Here is a 26,436-nt window from a genome sequence, read left to right on the forward strand (position 1 = left end):
TTAACACTTAAACAGAGCAAAAACCCATGACTACATTAACTCATCTATAACCCAAGAATAATCCATTAATAAACCAAAAATTAACCATTAATAACTGCAAAAAATAATCTAAATATAACCAGAGAATAACTTAGCAATGAACCCCGAAGAAAATCAATCCAGATTAACTTATAAGAATAAAACCCACAGCTATAACAATTCATAAGTAGCCCAAGAATAACGAATAAATAACCCAAAAATTAAGCAATAATAGCTGCCAAAATAACCAAATATAAACTAGGAATGAACCCTCAAGCATAAACCATTAATAACCCAAGAAAAACCTAAAAATGTGCTAACAATAACCTAACTATAAACATAAACTACCTGTCAAACTAGACTGAATTATAAAATTTAGCCGGAATAGAACGATCACATATACCAGGACAACTTCTCAGCTTTATTCACCTTCGTATTCGACCTCTTCACATCCTTTTGCTTCCTTTCTTTTTTTAAATTCTTTTTCGGCTGTTCTTGGTCACCTTTGTTGGCCTCCTCCAACTTCGACCTTCTGAGCTCTTCCAACTGCATACTCTTCGAATCATCGAACATTATTTTCTTCACCTCTTCTTCCAGTTGCATATTTTTGGTGTACTTTGTTGGATAGAGCCCGGTCCGGTTCACCCGATCCCGTCATCCCGCTATGTCGTGACCTGACTCCTGCTCTTGCTCACGATCGCAGAAAGTTGCAAATCCTGCTGTTCGCGAACCACTCCCTCTTCCTCTGCTGTTTAGTGAATCGATGCCGCCCGCTCATTTAAGTTGCAAATAGTAGTCTCCTCTCTTCCTCGAGAGTGTGATCAACTGCACAAAATTTTGGGTTTTTCTTTTGGCTTCCTCGGGGATAAAGGAAGAGAAGTGTAAGCAGTAGTTCCTTGCAGTAGAAGGAAGAAGAAAGAAGAAGAAAAATATTATTCTCCCTTGGCTTCTTCTTGGTGGCTTATGACAAAAGAGAAATTGGGTTTATTTCTCTTGTAAGTTTATCTTCTTTGGTGTATCTCGGAGTAAAGAGAGAAGAAGAGAGAGCAACAAAGTGAGAGATCCCTCTTGTAAGTCGAGAGGATTGCCTGGTGTAAATTTCTCAAGTAGTAAAATCCTCTGCAACTCCGTGGACGTAGGCAATTTACCAAACCACGTAAATCTATGTGTTCCACTGTGTTACAATTTTCTGGAGTGAATTTTCTTGTTCTATTTTTTCTCTTTATCAAAGAGTGTTCTTCTATTTTTCTATATACCATAACAACTGGTATCCTATTTCATATATACCACAACAACTGGTTTCAGAGCCAATGACTGCAGATGAAGTGAAGGTATCAGAGATCGAGAAATTTGATGACATAAATTTTGGTTATTGGAGGATGTAGTAAAGGACTAACTCTATGGGAAGAAACTTCATCTTCCCGTATTGGGGAAAAGACTTGAAAAAATAAATGAGGCTGAATGAAATTTGTTGGATCGATAAGTCTTGGGGGGTTATTCAATTATCAAGTTCCGTTGCACACATTGTCATCAAGGAAATGATGACTGCAGATCTCATGGTAGTTTTATCAAGTATGTATAAAAAACCATCGGCGAATTACAAGATATATCTGATGAAGAAGTTATTAAATTTGAAGATGACAGAAGGTGTTTATGTTGCTGAACACCTGAATGATTTGAATACTATCACAAATCAATTGTCGTCTGTTGAAATTGATTTTAAAGATGAGATACATGTGCTGATATTGTTGGCATCATTGTCAAACAATTGAGAAGCCATGAGGATGACATTATCAGTTCTGCAGGTAAATCTAAACTGAAATGTGATGGTATTCATGATTTGATTTTTGTTGAGGAGGTGTGCAAGAAAGATTATGACGAGATCTCAGGTACGAGTTTGACACTGAATGTTGATTTTAGAAGGAGATGACAGAACGAGAACTCAAATAGAGAGATTAAAATCAAAGTCTGGTCAGCAAGCAATCTGCTGGAATTGTGACAAGGCTGGTCGCATAAAGTAGAACTGCAGAAATCCCAAGAAGATGGAAAATGATAGCGCAAATGTGGTATCTAAAGAAGTATAAGATGCACTATTGCTAACAGTTCATAGTTTTGTTGATGATGAAAGTGAAGAGGAGAGTGGGTCCGGGGCACCCATTCCTATTGTTCCACTAACAAATGGTGGAAAATCATAGAGCTATGAGGAAATCTTGCAAGATGAAAGTTCGAGTAAGTGGGAGCTGGAAAAACTTCCACCAGGGAAGAGGACATTACAAAATAAGTAGGTGTACCAGGTGAAGACTGAGCGTGATGGCAGTAAGAGGTACAAGGCTAGACTTTTTGAAAATGGCTTTTAGCAGAGGCAGGATATTGCCCGTGCAGTGAGAGTTGTAAGCAGAGACAAGAGTAACCTAAGAAACAGCTTGGAGGTGCAAGACTATGTGAACCTTGCTGATATGTTGACTAAGGGTGTTACTCTTGAGAAATTGAAATTGTATACAACTTCAGTTGGTCTTCTGGTGTGAAGACAAAGGCTTTGAGTTGCAAAGGTGGAGAATTCATGTTTGAAACAAATGGCTATACCGCCAGTGGATGATATCACTTTGAGGAAGAAGACATTGTAGTCTGTGTACCGGTCTCCAAGTGAGAGATTTTTTTGATGGAGCCCGGTCTGGTTTGCCCGATCCCGTCACCCCGCTCTTTCGCGACCCGACTCTTGCTCCCACTCACAATCGTGGAAAGTCGCAACTCCTACTATTCACGAACCACTCCCGCTTCCTCTGTTCCTCTGTTGTTTCGCGAATCGACGCCGCCCCGCTCCTTTAAGTCGCGAATAGTAACCTCCCTCTCTCTTGAGAGTGTGATCAATTGCACGGCCTTTTTGTGTTCTTCTTTGGGCTTCCTCGGGGATAGAAGAAGAGAAACGCAAGCAGTAGTTTCTTGCAGCAGAAGGAAGAAGAATAAAAAAGAAGATTGTTCTCTCTTGGCTTCTTCTTGGTGGCTTATGATAGAAGAAAAATTGAGTTTATTTCTCTTATAAGTTTATCTTTTTCGGTGTATCTCGGTATAGAGAGAGAAGAAGAGAAAAAAATTAAGTGAGAGATCCCTCTTGTAAGTCGAGACGATCGACTGGTATAAATTTCTTAAGTAGTAAAATCCTCTGCAACTTCGTGGACGTAGGCAATTTGCCGAACCGAGTAAATCTGTGTGTTTCGCTGTGCTACTATTTTCTGATATGAATTTTCTCGTTCTATTTTTTGATTCATGGTCATTCATTCTATTTTATTTTATATATACCACAACATACTCCAACTCCATTCTCTTAAAGTTTCAACACTAACCTTCCAACACTAGAACACACGCAAAACTCTAGGAGATTGACGATGAGAGCTTCTTAATTCTGTCACATGAAAGTCAAAAAGTTTCTCGACAACAGTATTTTAATAGACATGATGCTCCAAACGTCTCATTAGTCAGGGCTGATGGAACATTAAATTTTTGAATTTTTTTTTAATTACTTCGAGTGGGAGTCCGACTCTGAATTTTCGAGTTCCTTGCACCCTTTTTCTCTCTCCGCGGCTGATTAAAGAATCTGAAGGCGACGGGGCTACGTTATGGCGTCACCCGAAAAGAGCAACTGCGAGCTGCCGTCGGCAGCGAATGAAGCTGAGGACGCTCCCGGAGAATTGGAGAGGATCACGCGTCAGCCCATCTCAACTGTTCTCATCATTATCGGTAGGAGAACCTCACGTAGATTTCTTTTCTACAATTTGATTTGGTAATCTAGATTCCACTGTGGCGCTTTCTTTTTGCCATTTATTTGTTATGCGTCTATCAGCGATGCAGACGGAAGCTATTCCTCTGGTCCACAAATTCCAGCTCTCAGAGGACACTGATGGATTGTGAGTATGCAATAGTTTTGCCCCTTCTCATTGATTTACTGTATTTTTAGTTATTTGATTGGTGACATTCAAGGCGTCTGGTTTGTCTGACCAATCTGACCAATCATCTCTTAGGGCTGCTTGGCTGCAAGTAGGATTTATTTCACGTAGGATTTAGTGAATCCTGGAAGTCAGGATTTATCAAATCTTGAGGTGGCTAAATCCTGAAAACTATTTGGTATGTTAACATGTAAATCCTGGTAAATCCTGAGTAATTGTTTGGCAGCTTTAGTAGGATTTAACTAGATTTAGAGAAAGAACACATTATTGAAACTAGAGATAAAAAATGAAATCGAGCAGGTGTAAATATTTTACATATAGGAAAAATAAATATATATTACTTATTATTGAGTCTTACAAGTGCTACCCAAATGTTGCTAGCAAATGCATGTCTTACAACTTCTACTTGAAGTTTTTCACCAACTGTTGCATGAAAATCAAAATTGTCATTATTGCTTTTCACCTCACCATATTGAGTATTATGTTTCTTCTCAGTTTGTGACATATTAAGATACAAATCATGCCCATGGTGGCGGCCAATAAAATTGTGCAATACTGCACATGCAATCACAATATTAGTTTGAACAAATACAGGAAACTGACGCATATGTATTAACACTTGTAACCTTTCTCTCCAAATCACAAAAGTTCTGTCAACAACATTTTGTAATTGAGCATGTCAATGATTATACAACTCCTGTTTGACTAAATATCTTCTGGAGGCACTGCCATGACATTCACAAGTGATAGTGATATCGTCTAAAGGGCTCCGGGAGTTTATTTGTATTTGTATATCTGGAATCTATCAAATAAAATTTTTTCTGTTATACTTTGAAGTCTCCCTCCTCAATTGCTCAACGCAATACCCCCATATCTGCTGCGGAGCCCTCCCAACCAGAACCTACAAACATAAATTGTCGATCAAATGTGACTGCAACCATCACGTTTTTGAGATGTGAACCCCTTCCTATTCAGTACCTATTTTGTAAAGCTTTGTGAACACTGCGAAATATGTGTGCCATCTATAGCACCTATAGCATTTAAAAAAAAAAGATAAAAATGTGGGTTATTTCTTATAAAAGGATGACATTCCACTTCAACAGGGGGCAACTTAATAAAATATTCTGCTGATGATTGCATTTAATACATTATTAAAAGGTCTGCTGACTGTCTCTAAGGAGCATTGGAAGAATTCACATAGTTGTTTGTAACTATGCGCATGCGCAACTCCTATAAGAAAGATCCCAAGTTGCTCAAATGCAAGCATATTTTTTGTGTGCCTTAATAGACTTCGACTAACCAGTAAGTCTCTAAGCTGCATAAACACATCTGGAGGAAGTTAAAAACAATTATAAGATTCAAACATTTTACTGCTTGTCATATTCTTAGAGATTTAAATAGAGGGGCACATCACTGTGCTCGATTAGCATTATATGATAGGTTTTTGCTTTCATATTTTGACCGACTCCATCCTCTTTTTGCTTTTGTTAGAGGGAATAGGGCCCAGTTTTTTTGGACTACTATGCAGCATCCGTTTCATTCTGTCTGTAACCTCTTTTCATTTATTTTCTTTTAATGCAAAATGTGCATCTTCAAGGGATGAATTAAAAAGGAGAGAAAAAACTAAGGAATTTTTTCGTGAATGGCAAATTGAGTTCCAAAGCTACCATAAACGTCCTTTTAAAGATACAATATTTATTATGATAAAGGTAGAACCATAAAACAAAGGAGATAATTAAATGACATTAAATTATCTTTCAAATGGAGGTTCAAAAATAAATCATTCTTTTTTCAGTAAATCCACTCATTACAATTCCTCGACACAGAAAAAATCTCCTAATGGATTACAGGCGAACATTACAACACACAAGTACACACTTGAAATATCACTAAGTTGGAAAGAAAAATTTGATGCAAGAGTTTTACGAGAATTCTGTAGGTGTTCGGCCATAAAAAATAAGCCTCTTCAAGAAGGCCACATGAATGATTTGGGTGCAACCATGAAGTTTATTGGAAAGATATATTTGATGATAGAAAATTTATATGCGGATGATGTTCAATGAAATTAGATATCAAAATGACATGAATGAACGATTTTGTGCCCTTAGAGCATCACCTACTATAGTTTTGTTTCTTGCATGTTCTGGCATAGCAAAAAAGACCCAGAAAAGTTTTACTTCTAAAGAAATTAATGAGTTTTTGTTCTTTTATTGGGAAAGGTAGAGCTCTCAATTATTCGAGAGGGCTGCATGGAGAGCATGATGGGGAAAACTTCTTAATTGTTGGCAGCAAACATAATGCACTGGATTTAGTAGCGTCAATAACATTGATGGTTCAATGTCGTTATATTAATGAAACATCATTTTGATTTGTCTTGTTAATATTTTATAAGTGAAGTATTTTAATTGTTCTTTCCACCTATGTTATTAGGTGATATCGGCACTTGGTTTTATTGTTTAAAATCATTGATTGTTATTAATTGTGTTCTTGTCTTTTATATTTGGTTGTTTCTCCTGTTGAATTTTTATTTTTTTTCCTCATATGACTAATGAACAGGTTTCCCAAAGGAGTTCCGTGGGTTAGGTATCATGGGAAGTACAAGGACTTGAATATTAATTTGGTTTGGGCAGGGAAAGATTCACTTTTTGGTAAGCTGCCAATTTGATTGTTCTGATGTTGCTTAATATGCCACTTGTATTATTTGTTTCTGTAATGGTGAAACAGGAGCTATCATTGTTCATCAACTTGCAACTAATTCTGGACACTAAAATTTTGACTTTATTAAAGCTTGTTATTGTTGTTTGGTTTGTGAATGTTGTTGAAACATGGGACGATCTTTTAAGATACTGCCATGATAGACATATGAAGAATGTGATGGCAGTGAGTGGCCACAATTGCTAGAACTGTAAATGAGTGTTACAATTGAGTATATACTCTAGGTACAAATTATATGACATATTTCAGAACTTGAGTTCAATTCCGTGATGTCATCAATGAGTTAGTATTTCTATAATGAGAATTTTTTTAGCTTTTACTTAACAATGGATTGTCTATATTTTCATTAATTATTTAATCTATGGTTGTTAAAAATGCTCGGAAATTTCTTGAAAATTGACTTTATATGATTTTGTGCTCTACTCCAAACCTGAAATTGATTGAGTTTGCTCGACTCAATTGAATATAGTTAAAGTTAACTCTAAATTGGCCTTGAAATAAGCATTTTTATTATTATGTAATTCATGTACATAAATAGAAAAGAAATTTTGATTTAATTAGAAATTGATTTTAAATCAACTACAAATTAATTTTGAGTCAACTCAATATAAAATCATTTAGAGTCGAGGTTGAGATTTCGTGCTGAGTTTGAGTTGAGCATTTAATTTATATGTAGCTTTCAAGTGTAACCTAACTCTGTCAAACTCCTCTAGATATCACTCTTTATTCATTCAAACTTAGAAGTTAATTACCCGTGCCACTATTTGTTGCAATTGCGCTGCAAGTGCTACTGTCATTGCTAGTAACATTGTTTTTTCAAGTTGAAGTTCCCACTTGCAATAGTTATGTACAGTCTTTCAAACCACACTAGTAGTAATCAGCTAGTTATCTGATGGATTGGCAGAATGAAATGATGAGAATGGCAAAAATCTATAGTCAAATGAAATAGCTTTTTATTAGCTTTTATTTTCTTTTCCAAACCTTTTCATAGTAGAATATATTTTAAGATCTTAGTGTTGATTCCCAAGTGGTTTGATTAAGATAAATGTCATAGTCATTATGAACTATTATCTACCTCTACTTGTTGGATTGATGCAATATCTGCATAACTGTACTAGCTAAGACATGAGAATATTTTGATGTAAATGCCTTAAACAAGTAAAGTAACAGGAGTGGATCATGTTGGCGCTTAAGAAATGTTTAAGCCTTTTTTATTTCTGCCTTGTCCGTTCTATTTTAGTGTTAGAATATTGGGGTATGCAAGCATAAAACCCATCTTTCAATGAAATTAACTACCCATGGTTTATACAAAAAGTCACTTTAAATGGTCGATTGCTTTTTATTCTTGCTATTCATTATCATTATAATAAACCTTACATAAAATATTATTGATGTTTTTAGGTTACATTTTATAAAAAATAAAAATAGTTGTTATTGCGTATAACATGACGGTCTTACATTGGGTGTGCAGAGTAATATTGTGTTGGATCGAAAGTTTTTAGAGCTTTTCGCAAGCCTGGTCTATTTCTTAACTAACTGGTAAGTGAACATTTCTTGGTTCTCCACACTCGAGATCCTCTCATAAGATACTTTGCCATCCAACGGAGAATTTGTGGGGATGTGGTATGCTGTAAGAGAATTTGTAAAAGCCTCTTGTTTGATAGCTCTTCGAGTAAAATTAACTTCAAATTGTAAGTGATCTTTGACAATGTCTTTATTGTTCATTCTTGGCTTTGTGGTCAGGTGTCAAACGATACCTATATTTCATTATAATTCTCAACATTTGCATGTTAGTGTTGAAATCTTTTTTGGTGAGGTCTATTACTCTTCTTAGAGCTTAAAATCTAGCCTTAGGGTTTCTTGCCTACTATCCTAGAACACTCTTAAGGACTAGTATTGGGACAAATGCCAATTAGAAATTCGAGCCACTTCTTGACTCCTTGCAGTTTCATATGGGTGGTTTTAAATCCTCGACGCTTGGTTGAGTCGATTAAAACCAACGCAACAAAACTCAATTCGAGTACCCATAGGATCTAAAACCATAGGAAACCCATTGCGACCTCCGCGCTCTTTCACGATGCACGAATACCACAATTTGCGCTTTTGATGCACATAATTATCAAAATCCACGACATTTGCACTTATAGAAGGCTTCACGATTGATCAAACTTGAATCATTTGTTGGGAACGATCGATCACGAGCGAGGATTTAGTGAAAATTTGAATTTGACTCTTTTTCTACCCCGTCGTCGGTGAACTTGTCTAGACGACTCCGGATGACGAAATGACTGCGCGATGCGTTCGGAACGTCGACTTTAGTTAGGGAGGACACCCATTTTGATGTGGTTTCGTTAAAGACGATTTGTTCATTAACCAGTACATTTAATGGGTTAATAATAATAAAGTGGTAACAAAAGATATAACATAAGTTAGTACCCTTCACCCGCGCATTATACTACTTCAGCCCTGGACCTCTTCGCGCCCTCTCCTTCCTGTTCGGCTAAGCCCTAACATCGGGTCATTTTTTTTCCTCCAGCCCAGGCGAAACCCTAGCCGTGCCTTCCTCTCGGCGTGACGTGGAGTTGACTCATTGCCTGACACCCTCTACCCGAGATGCCTCTTCCCGAAGCATCGTTTGCCTCATCTCGTCGGGCGAGGAGGGCCTTCGTGATCCTTGGATCCTCGCTATGGTAAGTTGACCCTGGCGACATTGTTCCCTGAGTCACGAATGCGGCAAGCACTCTCCTTCCCGATACCTTTGACCCTTGCGGCTCTTGCTGTGCTTCTTTTCTTTTGCTGGATCGATCCCTGAGTTTGATTCACCCTTGGGGACGTTACAGTGAACTTCTCTACTCTCTTTTGCTCTTATAAAATCCCATGGGAGGGGGGTTATGCGAGGTTACGAAAATTTGGAGCCTGGGGGAGACTCTGCCGAAATTTCTTCTCGGTTAGGCGCTAGGATTCCTTTGCTTTCTTTTGCTGTTTGCAAGAGCTCAAGCAAGGTACTTTCCCCTCTTTTCTGCTCTTCTTCTCTGCTCAACATAGGTTGGACACACTCCACGGGATAAAAAAGGCTCGAGCAAGTTTCTTCTTTACTGAAAAAAAGGGAAATACATACGTATAGTCTTGTTTGCCTTAGCTGGTACTTCATGTTGAAATTGCTATCAGTTATGGATGTTTAAACTTGTAGTGTTTTTGTTAGCTCTGATCTAATTGCTTCATGCTGTTAGCTAAGGGTGTTAGGCTTACAAAGGCAACGATTCAAGTATTATGCATGTGCAGGCTTCTTTCTTGTATTCTTATTACATCTGTACATTTATGCTGAAACCTAAAGGCTGTTTCAGCCCTATCGGTTTGTTGTTTTCTCTTCCGGTTCGTCCCTTGCTACTTTTAACCTCAAGTTGTATTACTTGGGTTTATTTTGATAGTTCTTGGGCTGTATGTATGCAATGTTTTTTTTTTGGTGGACTCATTTGGCTTTGAGATTTTGGAATTGGTTTAGTTCGGTTTGACGGATTTCCTGGCTGCAGTTTTACGAAAAGGTTTTAACGTGACTATAAATGGTTCCCTTTTCTTTTTTTATTGGCTTTGGGGCTTAACCGCTGCCCTTCCCCTGTTCGAGATGCATACAGGTGGTTACTTTTCTTTTTGTCAGCTTTGGAGCTTTTGGAGTTTTATTTTAGGGCTTTGTTTTGTTGCTTCTTTTTGGCCTCTCTGTTCGAAACATATGCAGATGGTCACTTTTGTCTTTGGGGCTTATGAGGTTCTGTCTTGTGCTTTTCTGTTGCCCCTCTACTCGAATCATATGAGGATGGTTAGTTCTGCTGTGGACCTTTTGGATTTTTATCGTGTTTCTTCTCTGTTGCTAGCTCTATTCGAGAGCCTTGTTGGGTTTCTTGCGCTGGTGTAGGCTGTTGTCTTGCCGCCCCTATCTGAGAGCTCTATTTGAGAGCCTTGCTGGATCTATTCGAGGATCTTGTTGCGGTCTCCCTGTGTTGGTTTTGGTGGTGCTTTTGCTGCTCCCACTTAAGATTAGTTGTTTGAGTCCCTCTTCTGTCGGTTTTGGTGGTGTCTTTTTGCTGTTCCTATTTGAAACCTGCAACATGGGTTTCTCTTGTGAGTGCGGGCTGTTGCCTTGCTGTTCCTACTCAAGAACAGTCATTGTGGCTTCCCTGTTGGTGTGGGCTGTTCCCTTGCTGCCCCTACCTGAGAGCATTTAGGCAGTATCCCTGTGTTTGTTTTGGTTGTTTTCCCTGCTAGCTCAATTCGAGAGCCTTTGCTGGTGCTTTCCTGTGTTAATTTGGATTGCTTTCTACTGTTGGATTCGAGAGCCTTATTGTGGCCTTCTTGTGTTGAGATTGGGGGTTTGCTTCCCTGCTGCCCTTACCCAAAATATGCAGATTGGGCTTTCTTGTGTTGGTTTTGATTGGTTCTTTGCTACCCTTACCTGAAATATGCAAACATGTTTTTGGGCTCTTCTTGTGTTGTGTTGTGGTTTGCTTCCTTGCTGTCCTTGCCCGAGGCCCATTGGTCGGACTCTCCTGGCGCTGGTTTTGGTTGTTCTCCCCTGCTGCACCCACTAGTGACCTATGGAATTGTGTTTTGTGCTGGGTTTATTCTTCATGAGAGCTACTGGTGCTTTAATCATTTTTGTGGTTCATTCCCTGTGGACCCTATTCGGTATACCTACTGGTTTTAGATAGAATTGAATACTTTAATCTTTGTTGTTTGGAAGAATTTGAGTGCCCCTTTTCGAGAATCGGTTTGCTAAATGTTTGGATAGAGTTTTAGGGCCCAATTCTTTGGGCCGAATTGAATAATTGATACAATCCAAAAACCCTTTTGATATTTGTTGGGAAAGTTTAGTTGCGACTTGGAATCCTCTAAAATGTGCCTTTTTGAAATGTTTGGGTTAGCAATTGGAGCTTTTCGATACGTTGCTTTTAGATTGTTATACCTGTATTTCAGAAGGGGGAATTAGCAATTGATAAGCGTGCCCCATTTTATTGCTCATTGGAGGTGTTCTATCGGGTGAATGTTTGAGGCTGACGCTCCTACCGTTTTGGCTTCTTTCTTAAACTAGTTTTGGAGGCGGGTTAGTCTTCTTTTCTTTTTTTCATTTCTTTCTTTTCAGTTCGTTTTACTTGCTTCTTGGTTTGATTTTAGGTGCTTATGTTCGACACTTAAGCGCGCATATATAACTGTGGCTATAAATGAACCATCAAACAAGGTCGTATGTTGTACGGTTTTTTTTTTGGGTTGAAGGCCTTGATGATAAAAGCGTCCGGTGGTAGAGAAGAATAATATCACATCCCACGACATCGGGACCTTTCCCAGTGACCCGGTGAAAATGTAGGATGACAATATTATTCACTGACACTAGACTAGCAAGGACCCTTGCCTTCTTAGGCTGCTGGCGGTCCTAGCTCGACAGTGTAGTCGACTTGTGGACAATCAAATTGTTTAAAAAATACAACGATAAGAAGTTATATGCTATTTACAAAATATTTTGACTACCAAAATAGGTATAAATTTTGCTTATATGCATGCCAAAATAAAACTTTAAGTAATATAATCCGATTGTCCACTCGTCAATTACCTGTACTGGGCTAAGGATTGCCCTCCTAAGATTGTATTGTTGGAAATTTCTAGTTGAATGTCGGGCTCTATACATACAGATGACTGATGGTTGCCTTCGATGTTCCTCTAGAATAACTAAAATCTGAGCCTACCCCGATTCAAATGCTTACTGTTTTCTTTCTTTTCTCAGATTTTTCGTACTTTTTATACGGTTTTATTTGAGTCTTTGTAGATCACTCGTGATTTCCTTCGAATTTTCTTCATATTTCTAATGATTTTCTTCGAGTTATCATGGGTCATTTGTGGCTTTTCTCGAGATTTTCAGGTGATGTTTTTTGCTAATCATTCCTATTTGTATAAATGCATGCTTGCCACCTGTTAAATTTTTCGTTGAACTCGTTCACTTTGACCTGCGACACTGACCCCATTTACAGGAGTAGTAGACTCGTCAGGTATACGGGTTTGTTTTATATTTACAACATTTTACTTTCTTTACTGTACATTTTCTTGTCTTTCGTTACTCACCGTTCTCTTTTACTGCATTTTACTGTATATACATATAGTTCATATTTGGGATGTTAATGTTTATTGTTTACTGTGCTTCGTAGCATGTTTCCTTTTTATTATTTATGTTGCTTCTATAGACTTGTAGGGACCTTTAAGATAGAGGACAGTAGGACATCCGGTTTAGGAGGCACCCTATAACGAGCCACTGATCTATCAACTGTATATTTATACACACCAAAACCCCAACCTATGATTGATATGTTAAGGAGCTTAGAGTAGCCTTTCTAGCAAGCGGAACGTGGAAGCAAGCGGACGAAGGGCGACGATCGAGACCACAACAGCGAAGTGGAGGACGATCCTCAGGTGGAATCTTCATAGAATAAATAACAAACCCATATGACTTCGAGGTAGTTCACTTGGTGCGACATAATTCCTCATTTTCGTTTTAGGCTTTTGCACGACCCTATCGTGCATTATAAGTCCATATTCTCTTTAAGATTCCGAGGTTGTCGTTTGATACGACGTAAACCCTCCCATCTTTCTAGGCTATTTGCACGATCGAATTTCATGTGAGTGTAAGTCCTAAATAATGAAATTGAAAGGATGAAACATCAAATAACATTTCTTCAAAATTAAAGCCTAATAGTAGAATAGTTGGGAAGTCACCGGGGTTCTCCTTTGGATCTGTGACATTCTCTACCTTTCACTCATTTGACTTTTAAAATTAACTGTTCCTATTCTGAGCTATTCCTTTTTGATTTTCTTATATTCAACCTTAGAAACCTAAACTTTGAAATCTTGAAGATAGAACCACGAATCTTAATCGAGAGTTTTTTTAGGTGATTTCAATTGCCTAATATGTAATTAACTAGAGGAGCTTGCCTCTATTGAAAACTTAAGAACTCAACTTAATATAACCCTATTTAATCTCACATATTAAATAGGGGAACTTGTCGGCTTATAAAAAAGGGTTTCGCAGACCAAACATATGTCACAAACTCATTAGTTTAGGTGGTTAAGCATACTAACAAATGGTATATTTATCCTTCAATATAGTGTACTATTTGTGGTATCGTGCCGAACCATCTAGACTATCAAATATGTGAGGTCTATTCGGTCACACTTTTCTAAGTTAAAGTAATATTGTTTTCCAAAATTATAGTCGTATATAAATTAAATTGAAATATTATTTTCCAAAATTAAAAATACTATTTTATAAAGTTATAATGACATATAAAAATATATATCCATAATTAAAATAAATTAAATCATAAATAAAGAATCCGCGACTTTACTCGGCCGACACATAGTTGGCATGCTCCAACAATTCTACGAATGTCTTCGACTATTGCATGTCAAATGCGTAGTGGAAAGGTCTTTCACAATGACCCAGAGTTAGAGTGACTTGAGCAATGGTCGACTGTAGGCCTTTAACGATCTCACTTTGAAATGTCTTAACGAAGTTTCTAACGACTTGACAGATTTATAGCACATCTTCAACAGAGCTTGCAAGCTCTTATGGGGATGCTTGGCATTGATAAACTGCATTATAAACATTTTCCTAAACTTGGTGTATAATTTGATCATCCCGAGTAAGAGGCGAGAGTAACATATAAAGACCGATTCCTTAAATGTGTTCAAGAATAATCGACCCTTGAAAGTGTCATTGATCTCAAGAAATTAGACGATTAACATAAAGTAAGTAATGTGGTCAACCATATTAGTCAAATCTCTACAAGGTTCCAACTTTGGGACATTGAATCTAGCAAGCTACCTTGTTTCGGCGACCTCTCTAAAAAGTGTTAGTAATTTTAGCCTTCTTATCTTTGCTTGGCCTTCCGTTTAGTGATGCTATGGGTATTACTTTTCTTCATCAATCTTCATAAGAGATCTTGTTTAGGGCTTTTGCTTCTGGGTTTATCCTCCTAGCTGCGGAGTTAGTGGATTCTTAAAACAATTGCACTCTGGGTGTTTCTCTTGAGATTTGTTCTAGGCCCCTTTGGATCATCTCTCTTTCCTCCATTTCAAATAATTTTCTTGCTGTTACAAATTCTTGATTCTCCATGTCAAGAAAAATCTCCCTAGAAATAGTTTCTCTACTTTGTTCTCTATTAAGCCATTATGTAGATTTTTGATTGTTCCTTTAATTTACAGAGTCAGGAGTAAGATATAATAGCGGGTAGAGAATGAAATAAAACACTGCTGAACGAGATGGGGTAAATCCATGATCAGTTTCAAATGTCACCTTAAATTAGACAAGATGCAGGACCTAAAACTCTATTTTGTTTATAGGTAAGGATTTGGGGTCTTAAATAATATAGGGAAAATTACAGAATGGGTTAGATATGTAATATGAATACAAAAATATAAAATAAGAGGGGAGTATAGCTTTATTATAGACTTGGATTCAAACTAGTAATTGGTGATTAAATTTGATAGAGTTGGTGATGACCCCGAATAGACCTTTGATCTGGCCAATCGGGCGAGCCCGATAAGTGCATTGGGTGAATCCCTCTTTTTCAGTCAGCTGGCATGTCAGCCTGGCATTTTGTTGGTGAGTCCATTCTGAGCCCTACTAGCAAACTTCATTACCCTCAAACCCATATGATGAGGCTTTACTGAGATGGCTTGGCAAACTCATTTTCTTGGGCGAGTCTGTCCTTGTGATATACATATATTAGTTGCATTAGAGATCTAACCTTGAGTTGTCATGCATCAAATGGTATGTTTTTCCTGAGGATAGCATGGTCCAAAAATCTTTGCTAGTTCTGTTGGTTCAGCCTTGGTTCGACTGCTTGTTCCCATTACTGCAAGATTTTTAGCTGTTTATTTTCCCTATTTGGGTTGGGTTTAGATGTTGCTAATATTTGTCGGGCTTTAATGTGCTTTGAATGTATTACTAACGTGAATGTTTAATATCCTATAACAAGTCGGGATATGGTCATGCTGTAGAGGCTGCTGTCATTGGATTGGTGTAGGCTGTTAGCAGAAATTACTTCACAGTATTTCAATGGTTCTCTTGGATAACCAACTTCTGTATTTTTTATATTGAAAATAATGGATTTTTTGGTGTACAGATAATAGTTTCTCACTAATCTTTCCTTACCTTATTTTGTTTTTCGTTACATGAGATTTGAATTGGATATGATTCCCTTTGATGTGGTGGAAATGACGACTATCAATTTTCAAGGAAGTCACCTCCTTGAACTAGCATGATACTTGTATTTTTATTTTCTAAGATTATTTTCACTATTTCTATTGTCTAAACTCACTGATTGTTTATTTTCAGTCATGGTACAATGTTTTTTTTACCGATTATAGTGTGAATCTTGATCTATGTTTGCTTCTTTTATAATTTTTCTAGATATTTAATTGGGTGACCATTAATTTATCCTTTGAGAAGAATCTGGTGTTTTTTATAAGTCTCTTAAAAAGCCAATTTATCATATAATTTAAAAATGTGGCATGTGAATTTGACCTTGGGTGCATGATGTTGTTTATCTTTTAAAGTTGCATTAGAATGCTCTCGACCATAAGATGTCTAGCATCACAATTTATTTTTTTGTCATTTCGCTGTGCCCAATAGTGATATCCTCTTAAATTCGTTTTAAAAATGCTATCAAATCGGTAAGTTTGAAGTCTCAAGTAAAAAAGTTAGGCCAAGCCAACTAATGGAATAATGGGGTTGGGTCGTTCTGACCCAGCCAGTCCTCATGGTGGCTCTGACCTTATTGGTCGGTAACATTTAATATGAAGTCAACTAGTCCAAATGATCAAACCTCTCAGGGTTGGCTATTCTAGCTGTGTGCTAAGGTGCTGCGAGATTTATTTTGAACTGATATGGTCAGTATGATTGAACCTTACTGGTTCTTATGAATTTATAATGAACTGTGAAATGTTTTATTTCTTTTAATAAGCTCAACAATCGTTGTCCACCAAAGAAAAGTATTGTGAAACTACTATGGATCCGGAATTAATCTTTTATTTTACTATATCACATCCTTAGATCTTGGCATATTTTTCATTGCTACTTCCACCAATGCTCCTTGTAATGTTTTATATGCTAGAAAACAAATTAATTATAGTTTTTGTCTCCAAATTATCCTTGAAGCCTGGTATTCACCTTCTATTGCAAACCTTGTGCAACTAATTAGCATTTGAGGTTTGCTGGAAGGTTAACTTATTTCTTTTTGGAATATAAAGTTTTTTTTTCTCTCAAAATTTCTTTGAACATTGTAAACCCTGAATTGCATTGATTTGAGGGGGTGGTACGCTTAGCGAAGGGAGAATGAACATTCCTTTGTAGCTCAATGACATACAAATGAAGGTACTTTGATTTTTGTTAATGCGTGAAAATATATGATTTTTTTTTCTTTGTATATAGATCTTGATGTAAATGGCGGCAGATCCTTCAAAGTTGGATATATAATTAGAAACCTTGTGAATGTTAATACTTTTTCTTATTTTTCAAATGTATAATTCTGTTCATTGGAAAAAGGAGTGGAAGAAATATTTGGAAGCTGAAACTTATGTCAAATATCTAGTGGATGGGGCATGCTGGAAACTGAGGAGTTAATGCGTCAAAATTATAGGAATGGAGAATTATTTTTATAATCAGGGTTTATGCATGCCGTCATTTGCATAGCTCCAACATTGCTTTACTACCAATCTGTTAATTAATATTTTAGTCTAATATACCCTTTTGTTATAATAAACTCATCAGTTGCTTGCCAGTCTTTTCTGGACAATATATATTTTTGCGACGTTCGGTCCTAACTGTGTTCTTCTATTCTCCAACTGTTTATCGAACGCATCTTAAGCATAAGGTTTGGAATTCTCCCTCTACCCAGTTCGGTTTAATTTCTTAATTGGCCGAATTCTGAAACAGTCATCATACAGCATTGTAAATGTGTTTATCATTGACCACAATAAAAGAATTCTGATATTAGTAATTTGTTAAAACAATAGCATGTTAATACTAATTGCATTGTTAGTGATGGTGATCATAATAATAATGAAATGGATGAATGGGTAATGCATATTTATGAGAATCTTTTAGGGTCTGTTTGGGGCAGCTGTTGATTATAAGCAGATTATTCTGATAATCTGTCAGAATAAACTGACTTGCTATTTTTGGCAGCTTATTCAGAACAACTTACTGGCAGTTGTTGTTGTATAAATGACCATTCTGCCCTTATTTGGTTAAGCTGTTTGCTACAGAACTGTATGGGGAAAATAAAAGATAGAACAAAAGTCTCAAACTATTTCAAATCAGTTACAAAAATTAAAATACACTGCTCACTATTTCCTTGGACTTGTAGTGAAATAAAGAGTTGATGAGCTTTTTATCTCACGAAGAAAATATGTAATGTATTTCCTAAAAAGATGAGGCAACTTCAGCAATATGTCATTGCAATCCGATTCTTACAAATATGAGTTAATTTTCATTGTAAATTTATTTAAAGTTCCAACAATTAATTCAAGTAGATATGCTATTTTCTAAAAGAAAAAATAAGTTTGTTCTCATCTCTTTCATGTTCTATAACTTGCTTTTCTAAACTTTGGAGAAAATCCAGTTATATTTCCCAACAGAAACAACAGAACCAAATCGAGAGACAAATAAAAGAAATTTAGACCTTGAGCCAGCTTAACCAAACCATGGTGGAAAGAAGAGAGTACTCCGAGGGAGGAAAGTGGAGGCAGATGCTCTCGCTAGAGCAGCATCCCCGAAAGCAGGTACTGGGTTACCCATCTCCACCATGCTTATAGAGACTGAGCCGGAGCCACACATCAATTTGCGGGGATTAAAGCTCGGAGAAGAGTGACGGGGTTGTAGATGAGGATTCGCCATGGAAAGAGGGGGAGCAGAGAGGGGCACGGAGAATTAGGACGAGGGCGAGGGCGAGGGGGAGGGAGTTAGAGAGAAGCTTCACCATGGAGAGAAACGACGGAGAGAGAAGCTTCGTGGAAAGAGGATTCGCCATGGAGAATTAGGGCAAGGGCGAGGGGGAGCAGAGGGGGCACGGAGGAATTTCTTCACTCTAACGCGCGAAGCTAACGCAGGTGCGGCTTCTTCCCCGCTTTCCCGTCTATTAACAAAATTTTCCAAATGCGTTATAGCGGTAGGAATAAGCTGGGCCCCAACATTTGTCCAACACTACAAAATATGTGTAATTTTTTTTCAGACCTGAACATGTCCGGTCATTCCTTGACACCGCATCAACCATGAGCTCAACAAAATTTGGAGAAAAGCATGATAGGGGATATAGAAAATTATAAATATACGTGTAGGCCTAATTATACCTCATAGTTGAAGCCGCCTCCTCTCTCATTTTGTCAATGCTCTCTCTACATTGCTCAAAATTGAGCATCAAAAGTGCATCTAATTATTGTTGAAACTGAGCATCAAAAGTTCTCTCTTTATTTGTTCAAGTCGAGCGTCAAGGTCCATTCCCTATTTCTCAAAGTCGAGCATTGTAGTTCTCTTTTGTTCGTGAAATATGCATGTATTACTTTAAACGAAAGAATGTAGTTCTCTTTTGTTCATCGAAGTCGAATCTGCATCCGCTAAAACGGAAGTCGCAAGCTTCTTTGTCGTAAGCTGAGCGAGAGCAAGTCTATTAATTAAAGTCGATCTAAATACCATGCAAATTTTGCGACGCTTGCACTAAAGTTTCAATTCATTGAAGCAAAGTGGAGCCAAAGCCGCCTCAGTTTTGTAAGTGATAATTTATATTTTTTAACACATTAATGAGTTAATAATTATAAATCTATACTTATTCTAATTATAAAAGTTAAATTTTAACTTTATTAAACAAGATGCAATCATGAGATATTTAAAATTTTAGTAGTTAAGTTGGAGGAATTTTTTAAAATATATTACATGTCTAATTTGAAAATTAATTTTTATAAGCATGATATTTCATAACACAAGATAAATTTTTTTCTCGCATGCTTTGTTTTGTGATGTTTTTAGTAAATACTAATTGAAAAATAATTATTATATTAATAATTAATTAAATATCAAAATGTGTCCATGACTTGTCATGTCCATTTTTTATTCAATTGTGTCCCATATATATCTATTCATGTTCTGTCACCGTATGTGTCTGTGCTTCATAGGTTGACACATTCATGATGTGCAAAGAAGTTCCGAATTGGTCCAAGAAATGTAAGAATTTTTAAAGAAATTAAACAATAAGACATGCAAGATGGCAAGCGTGACAAGATAAGATGGCCCTATAAAGGTCTATGCTTCGTAGGTGATTTGCTTCTAATTTTCCTTCAGTTGTTTAGTATGTTGAAATAATCTTGAATGTTTTTATTTTTGTAACTAAAAAGCGTAAGAAAGAATTCCTTTATTTCACCGATAGGGAAGTAGCTATGTTCTCTATTCTTTGTCAATTTATGCTTGTTCTATTGATTTCTAGTTAGTTTTCTTCAACATTCATATTTATCAAATAGTTTGGTTTTAAACAGGTACTATTAGAAGTGCTTCCCTGGAGTATCAGTGATAAATAAAGACTATTAAATCCTGTCATTTGAACTTAAATGCTTTAATTCTAAAAATTACTATATATGAGCACATAAAAATTCAAACTTTATTGTTTAAGCTTGTAGTTTAATATTCTTTGTAATCACTGGAACACCTCGAGGTAACTTTCAAATTTACTAATCTTAACGATATAGATGGTAATATATCAATTATTTGGAAACTAGCCGTGAATGTTAGTGGAAAAGCTTATTTTGCATACCTACGACATTAATTAAGTAGGAACCATCAAAATGAACTTATCTGTATGCTACAAACATATCTGCCGGAACATGATACTGCATAGAAGTCTAATTATACCTGCTCAGAATAGATTTGTAGTGAGCTGTTCTTCTGGTAACCTGCATAATATACCATTTCTAATGCAGGAGTTATAATTTTATGCCATTGCTCTTGACTGGTAATTCAAAGTTTTAGCAAACTGAAATTAACTTATGTTTAAAGATATAAATGTAAGTGTGTGGATGCGATTCAATCATATTAATAATGAGGAACTTTTTGCATGGAGGAGCCATGCTTTGAGGTTATATGGCCAAGTGTATCGATTGAGAAATTGAATGTTAAAGGTGTTGTGGTAACTGCCAACTTTTTAAGATGTTTTCTCATTATTTAATTTTCTTTTCTGTTGATTGTTTTCACGGATCTTATAATCATATTGAACATGAATTTCTCCTGAAGTGTTCTTTATTGATTCTTTATTGTAACTCCCTTTTTCTGCTACTTTGTTTTTATATCACCTTTTTCTTTATATTTTATTTCAGGAGTAGATAGCGTAGGCACAGTTTCAGCATCTTTGGTAACATATGCTTCTATACAAGCATTGAAACCAGAACTTGTGATCAATGCTGGCACTGCTGGAGGTTTCAAAGTATGCTTATTTCCACTTATCAAATTCTTGAATATTTTTTTTATGAGGCTGCTCTAACAAATTCAACTAATTCCTGCCAATGCAGGACTTTGATTTATCATTATCATCATTAGTCTAATCCCAATTATTTGGGGCTGACAATCTCTTATGTAACAATGTGAAAATGTTCTTTTAATGTTACCCTTTTTTCATCACGTCCTTTTTCTGCTAATTGCTCCTGTTTCATTGTCTTCTTTCAGTTATTCATATTATTCTTTTGAACTATTAACTTGATGAACGTGATGGATATTTGGTAGTGGCATAGCCCTTAATTTTGCTTTGCTTTTTGTGAACTTAGAGATGATGGAAATTAGTTGTGATGGTGAGAGAACTGCTGGGGTTTTGTCGTTATTCTTTGTTAATCAATGCTCAAAGTTTTAGCTGGTATACTTTGCACAACATTTTATATCAAATAGGGTTGTAAACATTTTAGCTAATTTATCCAAAACAAATAGCAACATTCATAATGATTACATCACCATGAATAAATAAGAGACACTCGTGTTCTAGTACATGTGATAAATATTCATGCTGAAATAATTGATAATGATCATGCTATTATTGTCGGTAATTTTGCATTAGTCTGTCTAGACGCAAATAATTATTCCTAGAAGAATTAAGCAGGTGCACATGATTGAAAGTGCATGGTGTTCTTTGAAGGATGGTGGGTAGAAAAAGAAGCTATTATTTGGAGGCATATGTACATTTGGAGAACTTGGACGGGGTTGATGCCATTCATCATGCATTTGTATGTCAATAGGTGCTTAGTCGAATAGTGGCAGATCTGATGGAAGCATTGCAACAAAACATGCACACTAAACATCATTGAGGGCACGATTTTATTCAATGATTCTATTACAAATTAACTTAGCCCACAAGACTACTCTAAGAGAAAACTATAGGATTGAGAATGTTACAACCAAGTAACATAAACATAATTGTGAAGATTGTATCAATGATCATATGTATTGATAGATACAAAGCTGTAGCAGTACGCATATTATTATTAAAAAAAAAGATTATTTTGTTGACAACAAAGCCTTATGCAAATGCTTCATGCACACATGATAAAAGGAGTTTAGAATTATATGAAGGGAATATTGATGGAACTCAACATGGATATTGTCTGTAAAGTTTAAAAGTCATTTAGTGCATTAACATATGTCAATGGCTTAGGTGTCAAGCTTAACTTCATGTTCTTTTAATGTTAACAATGTTAAGTCCAGGCTCTGGTGGTGGTTCATTTATTATGTAGTGGTTTAGGTAATGGCTTAGGCTAAATTAGTGGTTGAGACTCTAGTTAAGGTTAAGTGCCCAAACTCTAGGCATGAAATCTTTTATATGTAGGTGTTTTCTTCATGAAGTGAAGCCACAGTCTTTAACATTTTCAATCTTAGTTTATTTTAGCGCTTAAGTGGGTAGCAAGGGATTAATAAACATGGATGCAGGATTTTTTGTACTAACGGCATTCTGTAGTTTTACATTGAACCTAAAAATAGGGTTTCAAGTATTCTCCCAATCTTGACAAAAGAAAGATGTATTTACCTACATGCTATACAATTCTTATGTATTTACATTTATAACAACTAATGTTTGATGTTTACATTTATAACAATTTGGTGTAATAAACTTATGCATGAAAAGGTTTATTTCACTTTTAAAAAGTGTGTAATGGTGATTATTTTGATGTGATGTTAACGATTTGACCGCCATACATGTAAATATGAAAATTTAGGTGTTATATATGTAATAATATAAGAATTATTTGGTATGCATATAAATGCTCCCAAAAGAAAATATCTTATTTGTGGTTCTAATTTGATCAAGCAAATCACTCTTGTAATACAATGTAAAATAATCTTTCTTAAGCTTATATTTCATGTATTTCCATGAGCTGATTGGAAAATAACAAAAATGTTAATAATTTCTTTTTCTAAAGGTTTAGCATATTGATGTTGGCAATCTAATCAATAATTTTGTTTTATGTTTATGATGTGATTAGAGGAAGTGCTAGGGCGTTTGCTGGAAGCTATGCGCTGTATGGTTTAAATACAGTGAAAAGTGTGCCAGGGCCTCTACAACGGCGCCCAAATGTAGTGTCAAATAAGCAAGGGTTCGCACATTACAAACGGATGCGGGTAAAAAGTTAGTTCATGAAATTAATATTTGGATAGGATCTTGGAATGTAGGTATTCTCACTGGTAAATTAATGAATCAGTTGATATTATGATTCATAATTATGTGTTTAAGCAACTAAATGATTTGGTGACAAGGCTAAGGAGATTGATAATTAAGGTTTTAAACTTTGTTCAGGTAGAATCGCACTAGAAATGATGTGGGCGTAGTTATAGACAAGAGTTTGAGAGATAATGTTGTAAAAATTAGTAGAGTTATAGCGAATCAGTTGATATTATGATTCATAATTATGTGTTTAAGCAACTAAATGATTTGGTGACAAGGCTAAGGAGATTGATAATTAAGGTTTTAAACTTTGTTCAGGTAGAATCGCACTAGAAATGATGTGGGCGTAGTTATAGACAAGAGTTTGAGAGATAATGTTGTAAAAATTAGTAGAGTTATAGCATTATAGCTCTTAAGATTATTGTTGATACTAAGATTTTTAATATTATAAGTACTTATGCTCTTCAAGTAGGTTTAGATTTAGGTTGTAAAGATAAATTTTGGAATGACTTAGAAGACTTAATACACATGATACCTCTTGAAGAAAGAATTTTTATTGGAAGAGATTTAAATGAACATCTTAGTAGATTGGTAGAAGATTTTAGAAATATTCATGGTGGCAACAGTTTTGGAGTGATTAGTGAAGAATGTAGAGCTATATTAGATTTTGCTATAGCCTATGATTTTGTTATTGCTAATACTTTATTCAAGAAAAGAGATGACATATTATTACTTGTAAGAATGGATCTAGTAAAACACAAATTAATTATTTTCTTATGAGAATAAGAGATCGCCGAGAATGTAAAGATTGTAATGTCATTCCGAGTGAAAATTTAAGTATTCAACGTCGATTTGTAGTTCTAGATTTTAAGATGAAGAGATGTAAAATAAAGAATACTAGGAATCATCTTCTTAGAATTTGATGGGGGTACCTAAAAATTATGGGAGAGGGCATTTGAACATAGTTAAGATGTATTACAAAGATTTCTCATAATAAATTTGGATTTATGTTGGGCAGGTCTGCCATGGAAGCTATACATTTATTGAGAGGTTTGATGGAGAAGTTCAAAGATAATAAAGAGGATTTACATATGATTTTTATTGATTTAGAAAAAGCTTACGATAAGGTTCCAAAAGATATCCTTTGGAGACTTCTTGAGAAGAAATGTGTTGATATGACTTATATTCAAGTCATTAAAGATATGTATACAAGAGCTGTTACTTGTGTTCGAACAGAAGGAGGATTGACCAAATATTTTCCTATTAAAGTTGGTTTACATTAGTAATCGACTTTAAGCCCATATCTTTTTGCTTTAGTTATGGATGGTCTTACTGGACACTCACTGGAGGATGTACCATATTTTTTTGCTTTAGTTATGGATGGTCTTGCTAGACTTTAAGCCCATATCTTTTTGCTTTAGTTATGGATAGTCTTATATTCAAGTCATTAAAGATATGTATACAAGAGCTGTTACTTGTGTTCGAACAGGAGGATTGACCAAATATTTTCCTATTACAGTTGGTTTACATTAGTAATTGACTTTAAGCCCATATCTTTTTGCTTTAGTTATGGATGGTTTTACTGGACACTCACAGGAGGATGTACCATATCTTTTTGCTTTAGTTATGGATGGTCTTGCTGGACACTTAACAGGAGGATGTACTATGGTGTATGCTTTTTGCTGATGATATCCTTCTCGTGGATAAGACGAGAGAAAAAATTCAGTAAAAACTTGATTTATGGAGGTCTACCTTGGAGTCTAAAGGCCTTTGTTTGAGTAGAACTAAAACTGAATACATCGAATGTAATTTTAGTAGTAATAGCTCTAATGACAGAAATGTAACTGTGGGTGATCAAATTATTAAAAGATGTTAACGCTTTAGATATCTCGGGTCTATTGTTCAAAGTGATTGTGATATTGATGGGGATGTTCTTAATAGAATTCAAGTTGGTTGGTTGTAGTGGAGGAATGCTTCAGGCCTATTGCGTGATAGAAAAATACCGCTTAGATTGAAAGTAAAATTTTATAAGATGATGGTGAGACCTGCAATGCTCTATAGCGCTGAATGTTGGCCTTTAAAAGTGAAGCATAAAACTAAGTTAAGTGTTGCTGATTTGAGAATGATTAGCTTGATGAGTGGCTTTACACTTAGAGACAAAATGCGGAAGGATTTTATCTGTGATAGGGTTGGTGTAGCTCCGGTGGCGGACAAATTAGATAGTCGTCTTAGATGGTTTGGTCACATTAAACGTCGACCATTTGATGATTCAATTAGAAGAGTAGATGTTTTAGATTCGACTTATGTTAAGAAAGGCGGGGGTAGACCTAGGCAGAATTGAGCATATTGTATAAAAAATGATCTTAATTTATTAGAATTAAATGAAAATATGACACTAAATTGGATGCAATAGAGAAAAATGATTCATGTAGCCGACCCCACTTAGTGGGATAAAGGTTTTGTTGTTGTTGTTGTTTGTTTATGATGTTACTGGTAAGACATTTTTTTCTTTAACTAGTAATTTATGTTTTGAGAATGTTTGGCTTATCTATAATATTAGGACTTATTTCTTTCCATTTCAAAAATTGTAATTATCCTAAGGAGTTTTTTCGACTATCAGTGGACCCTTAGGTTTAGAATGTGCGTTATTATGATTGAATGAATGATAGATTTCAAGGAGCTGCCGTATCCTCTTTCTCGTAAAATATCTCTCCCGTCTCTCTTTCATTCTCTTTTTCTCCCCTTCATCTCTGATTTTTTCCTCTAACTTTTGCTTTAATTCTTTTTCTCTCTTCTTTATCCAAATGGTATTAATGCCGAATAAACCTCTTTGTTGAACCTATTCCCACAAGCCTACATCTTCATGATTAAATTAGCTTTGGCTGCAACGTTTATACTTTCAAGCATGAGCCCATCTCAGAGACATGCTACCTCAAATCATGCTAACTTTTTTGATATTTAAGCCAAACTTGTATCTTAAATCATTGTTTTCATACTAGTTATGTGCATCAACACGATTCATAGCAAAAGTTTGT

General features: G+C 35.8%; 1 protein-coding gene across 1 annotated transcript in view; it reads left to right on the forward strand.

The window, feature by feature from the left end:
* The first annotated feature begins 3,495 nt into the window (after positions 1-3,495).
* LOC110031405 (5'-methylthioadenosine/S-adenosylhomocysteine nucleosidase 2-like) overlaps positions 3,496-26,436 on the forward strand; it is an 88,522-nt gene continuing 65,581 nt past the window's right edge. Inside the window, exons 1-4 of the mRNA XM_020734581.1 lie at positions 3,496-3,753; positions 3,857-3,920; positions 6,516-6,607; positions 21,075-21,181. Coding sequence (XP_020590240.1) covers positions 3,633-3,753; positions 3,857-3,920; positions 6,516-6,607; positions 21,075-21,181 — 384 coding nt within the window. The 5' untranslated portion in view covers positions 3,496-3,632. The remainder of the gene's footprint in view (positions 3,754-3,856; positions 3,921-6,515; positions 6,608-21,074; positions 21,182-26,436) is intronic.

Source organism: Phalaenopsis equestris, unplaced genomic scaffold, assembly GCF_001263595.1.
Source record: "Phalaenopsis equestris unplaced genomic scaffold, ASM126359v1 Scaffold000805, whole genome shotgun sequence".
Classification (NCBI taxonomy): domain Eukaryota; kingdom Viridiplantae; phylum Streptophyta; class Magnoliopsida; order Asparagales; family Orchidaceae; genus Phalaenopsis; species Phalaenopsis equestris.